Source organism: Jaculus jaculus, chromosome 14, assembly GCF_020740685.1.
Source record: "Jaculus jaculus isolate mJacJac1 chromosome 14, mJacJac1.mat.Y.cur, whole genome shotgun sequence".
NCBI lineage: Eukaryota > Metazoa > Chordata > Mammalia > Rodentia > Dipodidae > Jaculus > Jaculus jaculus.
The window spans coordinates 38,656,111-38,669,604 of NC_059115.1; the positions used below are offsets into that span (position 1 = coordinate 38,656,111).

The window sequence follows — 13,494 nt, forward strand, 5'->3', positions numbered from 1 at the left end:
GTGGCTTTTAATCTCACCGATGCTGAGTGTGCACCTTGATCTCTCCATATTGTGCTGTGGACATGGTACTCTGATCAGCTTTTCTAGGTGCCCTGCCATTGGGGGCTGAATGCCTTATCTGGAGTTTTGCAGTTCTGATGGTTGGGGGATGGGAGAGTAAGGGAAGCCTGGAGTTGTACTGGAATTGCTCAGCTGTTCCCACCTTTATTCATATCAGCAGCTCCTTAGTTGGTCTTCCTTGTCTCCCCTTCAAGTTTCTTGACTTTTCAAGGAGGCTGATGAGGTCGAAAAATCTCCTTGTTTGGTCTCTGCACTTGCAGCTCCGCACCAGGTGCAGATCATATGGGCGGATAGAGGCCGCAAGTGCCTCAGTGGGATTCTGGCCCTTTTCCTCCTTTTTGGTGGATCTTGGTCTCTCTTGCTTCTCCAATGTGGATAATAAAATCCTATACACTGGGCTGGAGAGATGGCTTAGTGGTTAAGTGCTTGCCTGTGAAGCCTAAGGACCCCGGTTCGAGGCTCCATTCCCCAGGACCCATGTTAGCCAATGCACAAGGGGCCGCAAGCATCTAGAGTTCGTTTGCAGTGGCTGGAAGCCCTGGCACCCCATTCTCTCTCTTTCTCTGCCTCTTTCTCTATCTGTCACACTCAAATAAATAAATAAAAATAAACAAAAAGAATATGCACATGAAAATAAATAAATAAAAACAAAAATCCCATACACTTTCACTTTTCAGAATAAGAGTATATTCTGCTGTGGTTCTGCTTAAAATCGCTCGCTAGACTAGTTTGGTATGGCTTCTCTGCTGCCATCGTACCCGGAAGTGGCTCTTACAATTTTTTTTTTTTAATTATTTATTTATTTATTTGAGAGCAACAGACACAGAGAGAAAGACAGATAGAGGGAGAGGGAGAGAATGGGCGCGCCAGGGCTTCCAGCCTCTGCAAACGAACTCCAGACGCATGCACCCCCTTGTGCATCTGGCTAACATGGGACCTGGGGAACCGAGCCTCGAACCGGGGTCCTTAGGCATCACAGGCAAGTGCTTAACCACTAAGCCATCTCTCCAGCCCGGCTCTTACAATTTTTGTAATTTTGGTGCATTATGGTGTGGGAAAATGTTCCCTTCAATTTTTAAAGAGAGTCAATATTATTATTACTTCCTGAAATTAGCTCTGTAACTTTTTGAAATGTTTGATAAAATTATTTTCTGAAATGTTTGAAAGAATTCCTCAGTTAAAGTATTTGAACCTACAGTTTCATATTTGTGTTAGTTTATTACTTACTGTAGTAAAAGTCTGAGGCAGATTAACCTATGAGAGAAGAGACTCATTTGGCCCTTGTGTTTAGAGGTCCAATATTGAGGACCTGCATCTGGTGATTATCTTATAGTCCAGAGGTTATTCATGGCACCATGTAGAAATAGAGACAGGGAGTGTTTGTGCATGATGATGTCTTTGTGCACATGGCATGCATTCTGGTCCTTCCCTCTTCTTATAAAGCTACCAAGATTCAATTATTGTGGTTCCATCGAAATAGCTTTATCTAATCCTTGTATTCTCCCAAAGACCACCCCTCTGATTATGCCATGGGGTTAAATTTCCACCCCTTAATAATTCTAAATGGGCATTAAATATCAACAGGAAAATCTTTGAATATGCATTCATAACTGTATCCCACCCTTGTCAAGTTATACCTGTAAGTTTAATTTAGTCAGTAGATGCAAGGCAGAATAGATTATTTGTTTTGAGTTGGATAATCTCTGATATTATATTTTTCAAAGAGTCTCTTTATTTTATCTGAGTTATTACATTTATTGATGCAAATTGCATTAAATATAATTTTATTTTCATTGAGTATTTAGGTTAAATTTAATGCAATTATTGATATTGTTGAGTTTAAGTATGATGTTTTGAGAGTTGTTTTTATTTTTGCCTCATCTGCTCTTTGTTCTTTTTTGATCTTAATCTGTTTGGATTTAGTTATTTTTTAGACTATGTTTTCTCTCCTTAGGTTCTTTAGCTACAACTGTGTTAATGTGAATGGTTCATTTAGAATAAATAATTGACCTTCCTTAGTCAACTTGAAGGATACAATTTTATTTAGTCAGACTCAGTGATGAGGAATATATTACAAAAGAAGCTAATAACAGAATGCCAAAACTGGATGGAATCCACAGGATTTTTCCAGAGAAAAATAGCAGTTCCAGAAATAAATAAAAAGTAAGAAATGTTTTTATGAGATATCTTTTCATTGCTGGACAAAATACTTGGCAAAAATCCATGTAAGCTCTTTGAGCAGTCTTGGAAATTGTTCAGAGAGTAATAAGGATTCTAGATTGTTTTTTGTTTTGTTTTTTTTTAATCCATGTAAGGAAGAAAGGGTGGATTTCAGTTTACAGTTCCAGGTTACAATCCATGAAGGCATGGTGGCAGGAGCTGGAGGGAACTGATCACATTCAGTTCACAGTTAGGAAGCAGAAAGCGATTAATGCTGGTGCCCTGCTGATTCTTTACTCTTTATACAGTCCAGGAGCCCAGCATATAAAATAGTGCTACTCACAGGCAAAGTGGGTCTTCTTCCCACCTCCGTTAATCTACTCATGATAATCCCTCACAGGCATGCCTAACTGAAATAACTTTATTTATTTATTTATTGTTTTAATAATTTTTTGTTCATTTTTATTTATTTATTTGAGTGTGACAGAGAGAGAGAGAGAGAGAGAGGCAGACAGAGAGAGAATGGGCATGCCAGGGCTTCCAGCCACTGCAAATGAACTCCAGACGCATGCACCCCCTTGTACATCTGGCTAACGTGGGTCCTGGGGAATTGAGCCTCGAACCGGGGTCCTTAGGCTTCACAGGCAAGCGCCTAACCGTTAAGCCATCTCTCCAGCCCCTGCAATAACTTCTTGCCAATGATTCTAGGTCCTATCTAGCAAGTTCTTCACATAAACCAGCACATTGTTGTAATTATTTTTTTAAATTGCCTTGAGTTGTAAATGCCTTATTTTTTATTTGTTTCATTTTTAAAATTATTTATTAAAGATATTTTATTTATTAACTTGCAAGCAGAGAGAGAGAGGGAAAGCAAACACGAATTGTTGCATCAGTTCCTCTAGCCCCTGCAAGCAAACTCCAGATGCATGCATCACTTTGTACATCTGGTTATGCACGGGTCCTGGGGAATCAAACCCAGGCCATCAGACTTTCTAGCAATCACCTTTTTAAAAAAAGTAATTAGTTATTTTTATTTATTTATTTACTAGCAGAAAGTGATATATAGAGACAGAAAAAGAAGGAGTACATCAGGGTCTGCAGCCACTGTAAACAAACTCCAGACACATGTGCCCCTTGTGCATATGGCTTATGTGGGTCCTGAGGAATTGAAACTGGGTCTTTTGGCTTCACAGGTGCATGCCTTAACCACTAAGCCATCTCTCCAGCCCTCAAGTAAGCTTTAATCAGTGAGCAATTTCTCCATCCCAGTACCTTATTTTTGATCATGGTTTAAGGCCTGGCTATGTGGTTGAAGTAAACTTATAATCACTCATTATTTTGTTTTACTTAATATAATTTAACTAATTTATTGATTTGAGAGAGATAAAGACTTAGGCAGATGTGGGGGTGGGGGAGAAAGAGAGAACAAGTATGGGCACACCAGGGTCTCTTGCCACTGCAAACGAACTTCAGATACATGTGCCACTTAGTGCATCTGACTTTATGTCAGTACTGTTGAATCAAACCTGGACCATCAGGTTTTGCAAGCAAGTGCCTTTAGCCACTGAGTCATCTCTCCAGCCTCCATTCATAATTTAAATGTTGGTTTGAAGTGCAGCTTCACTAGGGAAATGATGGCACAGAGATGGATGCTGTGAGATTATACAGCATCTAGTAAGAGCACAGGCTGGGCAATGAGATTAAAGCTACTCGAATCCTGGATCTTCTGCTTGCAAGCAATGTGGCCTGGCTACACTATTAATATTTCAGGGCCTCAATTTTTCCTCATGTATATAATGTGAGTAGAAAGTATACCTTCCCCATAGGATTATTGGAAGAATTGATTGAATTAATACATGTGAAATTCACAGAACAATTTACATAGTAGTCAGATACTAATTATGGCTGCTGATGTTAGAATAATGTGTATTTGACCTTTAGCCCAGGCTACAGTATCATGGAGATGCTCAGCCTCTCACATACCTCAAGATGACAGAAGAATTAGTCTAGTGTTACTTAAAACAACAGTGGACACCTGGATTCTGGTGTGTTTCCCTGTAATGCTTTTATTCAGTAGGAACAACATTTACCTTAGAAATACCCTTTATCTGAGGAGTGTCTTCCTCTCATAAAAACCAAATAGCCATCCCACTTGACTTCAGAAGAGCCCCATGTTCCTAGTTCAGGACTACATTTTTAGTACAAGTATAGAGATCATTTTCACACAGTAATTAGCCATTTTGATGAAATAGGGCAAAAACAGGTCCTCTGTACTACTCCTGTTCTTAATTAATAGACTGACCCATTTTTTTTTTAAGTCACCAAAGATCTCATATCCTTTAAGAACCACTTTTGGTGCTAAAAGTAGAATTAGAAAAAAAAAAAATAATAAGGAGCAATCAGGACATTCATAATTAGGGCACTTACCTCTTTAATTGTGTCTCCATTAGTGGCCCATTATTGAAATGTAAAGTGAACTACTTAGTAATAAGTACTTGCTGAATGGATGAGTGTATATGAATTGACTCTTTCCAACTGTTGGGCCTGACCTCTCACGCTCACAATTTTATTTATTTGATTGTTTATTTTTATGGTGCTGGTGATTAAACCCAGGGCCTTGCATATGTTAGATAAGTGCTGTACCTCTAAATGACATACTTAGGCCCTTAACACTAGCTTGTCCTCTGAGACTTGCTCTTTTGGGTTTTGTTCTTCATATTCATTATGGTTAATGAACGGTCTCATGAATTGTTGTTACCCAATGGTGAACTAACTTTGTGATTTATTTCTATGTTTTAGACACACACACACACACACACACACACACACACACACACACACACACACACACAGAGGTAAGACGGAGAATTGGTATACCAGGGCCTCAGCCACTGCAATTGAACTCCAGACACTTGTGCCACCTAGTGGGCATGTGTGACCTTGTGCTTTTCTTACCTTTGTGCATCTGACTAATGTAGGATCTGAAGAGTAGAACATGTTTCCTTAGACTTCATAGGCAAGTGCCTTAACTGCCAAGCCGTCTCTCCAGCCTTTGTTGATTTTAAGTCTTATTTATTATACAAATACAATATTTTATTGCAGAAAAATCAGAAAACAAAGATAAGAATAACATAAATGGTTTTATCTTGTTTCCTACAGAGAACTATTGATAGTATTCTAACAGACTTTCTCTCTCTCTTTCTCCTCTCTCTCTATACATACATATAATACGGACTTTCTAATTATATATACACATATATATGTGTGTGTGTGTGTGTGTGTGTGTGTGTGTGTATTCAAATATGGAATTATTTTGTGTATACCAAGGGTTTTCAAAAATTGCCCATGATAAAAATCTTTAACATCACAGGTCTCTTACATCCTCTTGTATCACAGCTGCTGAATCCTTCTCAACACAATGTTCTGGGCAGGTGCTAAAAATTCCTCAGAATTGTTAATCCTGGGCTTTGGTATATATAGAATAAGCCATTGAATGAAATCCATATTCTTGTACAACATTTCCAGAGCTGTCATTCAGCTTTTCCCCTTATAGAGCAAATGATACTTTCCCATTCGTGTAGCACATGTATATCCACATTCAGGTGCTGGCAGGGATGTCATTATCTTCCCATAGCCTAGGGCCTGCTTCAAAACTGCCAGTGCTTTTCTTGTGTTCCTGAGAAAGCTTAGTCCATAGAAGTCAGCTAAGATAGGCAAAGCGAATTTCACTGATGGAGTGTGCAGTGTTCATTGACGTAACAGATATAATGCCTTCCATATAACTCCTGTACTTAATTTGGAGGTCAGAAAGAAGTGCTTTGCTTTTTCTTTTTCTGTTTGTTTATGATTCTGTGGTACTGGTAGGAGAATTCAGGCTTTGCACATACTATGCAAGTGCTCTACCACTTAGCTCTGCCATGATTCCCAACCCCAACATGAAGCTAGTTATAATTCTGTGATTAGCTTAATTTTATCACTGTAGGTATATATTCAGGAAGGCTTTGCATAAGGTTAAATAGTTATTAAATCTAGAATTTTCCCTTTGGTTGTGAATAAGTTAGCAAAATATCTATCACAGTTTTCACTGGTATCAAGTTCAGACTCTTCACTGTGGAGACAGTCATGTGATCCCAGTTATTTACTTGCCCAAATGTTATAGTTACCATTTTGTGGCTGAGACAAAACATCTAAGCAGAAGCAGCTCATGGGAGGAAAGGGTTTATTTCAGGTTTACAGTTTCAAAGGGAGGTTTCATCATAGTGGGGAAAGCATGGCACAAACAGGAAGCTGTCACATATCTGGGTGGAAGTAGTCTTAAGTACCAGGCTTGGAGTTTGGCTAACAAACACCTCCTCCAGCAAGGCTCCACCTCCCAAACTGCTACCAGCTGAGAACCAAGTATTCAGAACACATGAGGCTATGGGGGGATATTTTGTTCAAACCACAATATCACATTTCCTGCTTCTTACATGAACCATCTTTGGATCTGGCATAACTTTTGCCTGAAAGTCCAGTTCTCCATTTCTTTGGGCATCTCAGCTCCCATCACTACTTTCTAAGGCCTTTCCAGACTGCCCTATATAAAGTAGTTAGTCCTCTCTCCTTATCTTCACTTTCTCCACAGATGACTGCTGCTGGAAACAATCTTCAGTGCATCAGTCTGTTTTGTGTCTGACCACTCACTGTTGAATGTTAGCTCCCTGATACCAGGTACATTGCCTTGCTCTGATTATATCCTTTCTGCCTAAAATAGCACATAGCATTTTTAAGGCCTCATATATTTAACAAATAAATAAACCATGCTGTGATGTGATCATGGCGTCATCATGCTGTCAATTTGCCAGCATTTTTCTGTTTTCATCCTTCCAATGCCTTCTTTCTTCCTTTCCAAACCACTGCTACTCTGTACTGTATGGACTGTAACATCACCTAGAAACTACTTAGCAACATAGATTCTTTGGGAACCTTGCCAGCCTTTCAGAATCAGCATCTTTGGTGTGCAGCTTAGGAATGTATATTTGAACATTGTCTCCAGTCTGAGAACCACTGCCATGATCCTGGATGTCCCACTTTGGTCAAGTACTCTTTTCTAAAGACATTGACATTCTGCAGGGGACAATTCCTTTACCCAAATTACCAACCTCAGAGACATTTACTTTAACCCTAGCATATTTGGTAGCTGTTTGGTGCGTAGTCAGTTGTTTTCTTGATTTGTCTATGGTGACCAGGTGGACAAGACAGAACCACACGTAGACATTGATACTCTCTCTAGTGCACACAGTAGGTAATCAGGAAATGAAATACTTGTTTGTTTGTTTGTTTTTCCTTATGTGGTCTGGTCATGGGAAAAAAATATCACAGTTATCTGTTTCCCTCCCTCTGAGTTTGACCCTGCTACAGTACAATTCATTGCACGTGCTTGGTGGCATTGAGCCCTGGATTGTTCTTATGATTTCAGTAGTGCCAGAACCTGTGATTTCAGTGTCGCCCAATGGGTAGACCCTGATGGTCATTCTCTGACATTTAAGAGTTTCCATGACCTGTGGATGACGAGCAGGAGCAGATGCCATCAACTTATTTCAAGCACATTTTTTATCCATCTGCAACATAATACATTATATTCCTCACTGGCTACAAGAAAATGAGATAAATGGTTGCTATTGTTTTATTATCTACAGAAGACAAAGCATTATACCTTTCTGGCACCAAAGAATTTCCATGTCAACTTTAGAGATAATTTTTATGAAGATTAGAAGCATTTGACTTTTTGTGAGAGAAAAGAAATAATAGGAATAAAAAATATCTTGAGGCTGACCTATTTTTCCTCCATTCTATTGCATGAATTCCAAGTTTCTTCTACACAATTATTTCTCATTTGCATTAACCAGCTGGCAGGGACATGATCTTCACTCAGCCAGCTCATAGTGGATGCTCATGTCACTCAGGGTGGCCAGCTTATCTACATTGTCTGTTAGAATCAGGGAGGAAGCCTAGCAAGAATTCCACGCATGGTTATTTGTAGAACCTGGAAGCTTTTGAGCATGTTATCAGTAGTTATCCACTGATACATGCTATGTGGCCATAGGTACATGATAGGCTGGTGTGTGTGTGTGTGTGTGTGTGTAAAAGCAGGATTTCTGTATTGGTAGTGGGAAGGGAGACAGGAGATATTGGCAGTCTTCCTTCTGGGAGTGTAGTTTCCTTCCAAGGAACTTGCCACATCATAGTTAGACCTGGTGGGAATACTGCTTCTTTTAATAATTTCTTATCCTGTGTAACTTGTTTATTGATCCTAAGCTGTCATGACCCAGTGAATACCAGGTAAAGTGCCTAGCACCTTACCTGGTATGTCCTAGAGATCCATGTCTGTCGTCTGTGCATGTGCATATTCCAGGTCTGGTGTGTGTATGTGGTGTGTGTGTGTGTGTGTGTGTGTGTGTGTGTGTGTGTGTGTGTACTTGTACACTGCTCTTATGGAATTCTGCAGAGTGCAACAAATAACTCACACAAATGTATAGCTCTGTGAGCTACTATAACTTAAACTCTGAAAGTATTGGGGGTAAAAAGCAGTTTCCCCTTAGCCTATCGTACATTTGATGTTCTTTGGCTTACTGTTTATTTTTTTGCCAGTCTATTGAATATTACATGATATTTTGGTTGTTCTCAGTAGTCATTCTCTATAGCCATTTATCTTTATTGTTATAATGTCAAAATTAATATGAAACTATTGTTAAAATTTTGAAACATTATTCTCAATGATAACTGCTATGCATATGTAGTATATTCTGAACTTTTTTTCTTAGCATATATCATATAAATAGTTCTGTATTCTTTTATTTTGCATATGTATTGTATAATGTATGTACATGTGTACGCATGTTTGTATGCATGTGTTTGCACATATGTGTGAGTGTACTTGTGCATACATGTGGAGGCTAGAGGTTGGTGCCTGGTGTCTTTGTTGATCACTCTACTCTTGTATTTACTGAGACAGGGCCTCTCACTGTTCACTGATCCAGCTAGTCTAGCCAGCCACTTGCCCCAGGGAACCAGGGTGTCTGCCTCCTGAATGCTGGGATTACAGGTGGCTGCCACATCCACCCAACATTTACTTGGTTACTGGGAGTCCTCACTCCAGTCCTCAGGTTTATTCACTGAGTCATCTTTCCAGACCCTACAGTTCTATATTTTGACTTTTTGGATTGTTTTCTTTTTTAAAAAAATTATATATTTGAGGGGGGGCAGACAGAGAGAGAGGGAAGAGAGAGAGAGAGAGAGAGAATGGTTGTGCCAGGGTCTCTAGCCACTGCAAAGTAATGCCAGATGCATGTGTCACCCTGTGCGTCTGGCTTATGTGGGTCCTTGGGAGTCGAATGTGGTCCTTTGGCTTTGTAGGCAGGTGCTTCAATTGCTAAGCCATCCCTCCATCCCTGTTTTTTTTTTTTTTTTTTTTTTTTTTTTTTTTTTTTTTGTTAATTTATTTGAGAGAGAAAAAGGCAGAGAGTGAGAGAGAATGGGCATGATAGGACTTCCAGCCACTGCAAACAAACTCCAGATGCATGTGCCACATTGTGTATCTGGTTTATGTAGGTCCTGGGGAATTGAACCTGGGTTCTTTGGCTTTGCAGGCAAGCACCTTAATCTCCAAGCCATCTCTTCAGCTCCTGGGTTGTTTTCCTGAAGCAAGGTCTTATTCTAGTCCAGGCTGACCTGGAACTCACTCTGTAGCCAAAACTGGCCTCAAACTCATGGTGATCCTCATGCCATAGCCTCTCCAGTGCTGGCATTAAAAGCATATATCACCATGCCCAGCTCTATTCTGACTTTTAATATCACATTTTATTATCAGAGTTCTGTGTTTTCAAGTACTGTGTTACCAAATGCATGATTTTCAGTGGCTGCCAACTCTTCTGAAACATGGATATGCCATAGTGTATGTAACCATGAGTTGTTAACTGTTTTCTTTTTTGCTGTAATGAGTAGTGTGACCTCTGTTCTGTATGGCTGTAATATTTATAAGGTAAAAGCATTGTATAGTATGTGATTTAACTCTAAAATGTACTGCTTTGTGCAAAGCATACACATTGAATTCCCAGGAGGGAAGTTGTAGACAAGCTCCTTCTTCAAGTGGCTGTAACTTCTCCATATCTGGCACTTTTGTTTAGTGTGCATTGGCCCTAAGCCCTAAGCTCAGTGTCCCAGGAGCACATATCTCACTTTGTCTCTCTGTTCAGTCCTACTGCTATAGGTATCGCTGTGCTGCGAGAAGCCAGAATACACCTGATAGCTCTGCATCAAACCTGGGATTCCGCTGTGCAGCTGACCACCTGCCAACCATGGACTGACAGCTAAGAAGAACCTTTCCCAATCCAAGAAGTTATTTCTAACTGCTGGTTAGCTTTCCTCCAAACTCTGAAATGATCTTGTGCAAAGAAATCCCACATGACATGTGGTACACCTCTGCCCAGTGACCAAAAGAACAATCTGCATGACAAATCACTGACTTATGTCAGTGCATGTGCTTGATTTTGGGGTACATTTTTGAAGACCATTGCCATATTTACTTCAAAAGCCTTTTGAAGAATGGGAGAGCAGAGGACCTTGCAGTGGAATTCAGGAAGTCTATGTCCTTCCCAGCCTCTGGTACAGGGCTAGATCCTGGAGTCCATGTCTTCATTTGTTGGGGCCTCTATCTCATTTGTTCAGTGAGAGGATGGGCACCATTATCTCTGAGGTCTTTTGCACCTTGGATTTTATGAGTGATTGTAGAGTCTATTGTGATTACATAGTGATAATCTATGACATTATTTTTTAGCTATTTTTATGCTATGTGTGAATCTTGGGTGATACTAATCATATAAAGTCAGAGTTCTCTTGTGTATTATTTTTGGAAGAGGATGGTATGTGAGTCTTTTATATCCATTCTGCACTTTGTTCTTAAAGGAAATCAGTGTCTTTTACATTGTTGTGATCACTCCCACATGGACCAGTGATGGATGCTCAAGTTCAAGAATCTGAACACACTCGAATGTCTGTGGGGTGACTCTCCTGTGCTTTATCTTTTATCATTAAGTGCCTTTGGCTGAGAGGGGCAGTTTTAAGCCCTGTTTCCCCCTCTCACTAAAACCTACAGAGAATGTGAAATGTCTGCTAAATAGGGGAACTGTTCAGGTATAGGAGAAAAAGAACCAGGGTCCAGCATTTTGCAGTAGAGAAATAGGAGATCTTGTTGGCCATGAAATATCAGATGCTGTCAATAATGCACTATGTCAAATAAAGTGGTACCTGCTGAACCAAGATTTACTTCTATGGGTTCCTTTTCTTAAACATTTCTTTGTATTTTCCATTAAAGAAACAACTTTGTGGTATCTATGTGTTTTGTTTGCTAGGAAACTCTCATGCCTATTAACTACTTGATAACTTTAATACATGGGCAGTGTGGTAATTTTTAATTCTTAAAAGCAAGGAAACTCTGCTAGGAACTGTATTATGCTGTCCCACTTGTTAGGATCTACCCAGGTTCCCTAGCCTCAGGGATCATTGAGCCATTTCTAGTATATCAGTGGAAGGAAAGACTTGTCTTTATGTTGGCTCTTTACCATGTACATCAAGTAGTTTATATCAGGAAGTGTTGAACCAACACTTACTTGGTTGCTATTGTTACTTTTTTTTTTTTTTTTTTTTTTTGACAGGGGTCTAGTTCAGAACTCACTATGAAACCCAAGATAACCTTGAACTCTCCATCCTCCTGGCTCATCATCCCGAATACTGACATTATACGCATTCATCACCATCCCTTGTAGTGGCTCCATTTTTTTTGCACAACCTCTTTTTAAAAAAATATTTATTTACTTATTTATTTATTTATTTGAAGAAAAGATAGAAAGCATGGGTACACCAGGGTCTCCTATCACTGTAAATAAACTCCAGATACATACACCACTTTGTGCATTTGGTTTTTTATGTAAGTTCTGGGGAATCAAAGGTGGGATGTCAGGCCTTACAAGTGTCATAGTCAGTGCCATGCTGCTGGGATGAACCTCCAAACCAGACACCATTTATGGAAAGAATGGATTTATTTGACGCTTGCAGATCCAGGGAAAGTTCCATAATGGTGAAAGAGGTTGGCCCCCTTTCACAGATCCAGTAAAGAGAATGGGGGAGAAAAAAAAAAACAAAAAAACACCAGCACCACTAATGGCAAACATTTCTATAGCAGCAGGACCCCCAGAGCTCACTATGCATACCAACCCCAGTGACAATTCCCCACCCCCACCATAGCAGGAATCTGCCTGCTAGGGGAAGAAGCTGCAAACTCAGTTTTAGTGATACCTGAGTCTATTGGGGGACATAGATTCAAACTACAACATTCTGCCTCAGGCTCCCAATAGACTCATGACCATCTCATATTGCAAATTGTATTTAGTTTAACTATAAAGGTTCCGATAGTCTGCCAACTTTAAGATAGTTCCAAAGTCACATCTGAGGTTTATTTTTATGAGAAAGAGAGAATTGGTGTGCCAGGGCCTCCAGCTACTGCAATTAGACTGCAGATACATACACCACCTAGTACATATGTGTGACCTTGCACTTCCATCACCTTGTGCATCTGGCTTATATGGGATCCGGAAAGTCAGATATGGGTGCTTAGGCTTTACAGGCAAACACCTTAACTGCTAAGCCATCTGTCCAACCCTTTTCTGAGATTTAAGACTGCCTTTTAACTGTGAGTCCAGTACAATCAAAGCAAGTTATGTACTTTCAACATATAAAGGCACAAAGTAAACATTTCCATTGCTATAAGGCATAATAAGGAGAGGCTGTACCAATACAAACTTGACAACCATTAGGCAGATATCAAAAACCTGCAGTACTAACATATACATAACCAGTGACTGACAGTCTTGGGATTTTCTAATTCTACCCCTTAGTAGCTAGGAAGAACTACCATCTCAAGCCAACAGTGCCCTATGGTAGCCCTTTCACAGTCTTGGTATATCCAAAATATCTTTGAGTCTCCATGCAAACTATGGTCCATCTTTCAGTGGTTTCACTGGTCTCTTCATCAGGTCATCATGCCCTGCCTCACTTGCTGTATATCAGCAGCAGCTCCTGGAACCATGTGTACCTCATGACCCACTCCACACATTTTTCATGCTTCTAAAACCATACCAGGTGTGCAGGACATAGCCATATTGTTAATGCAGGAGAAAAATAAATCATGATCTTGAAGAGCAGGTTCCTTCCTGCCTAAAGAGTTTGCATTCCTACCAT

At 39.8% G+C, this 13,494-nt stretch overlaps 1 protein-coding gene across 2 annotated transcripts in view; it reads left to right on the forward strand.

The window, feature by feature from the left end:
* Positions 1-11,517, forward strand: part of Sumf1 (sulfatase modifying factor 1) — a 103,997-nt gene extending 92,480 nt beyond the window's left edge. For both annotated transcript variants that reach the window (XM_004651492.2, XM_004651493.2), the window contains one exon: positions 10,455-11,517. In XM_004651492.2, coding sequence (XP_004651549.1) covers positions 10,455-10,565 — 111 coding nt within the window. In that variant the 3' untranslated portion in view covers positions 10,566-11,517. The remainder of the gene's footprint in view (positions 1-10,454) is intronic.
* Positions 11,518-13,494: the final 1,977 nt, after the last annotated feature.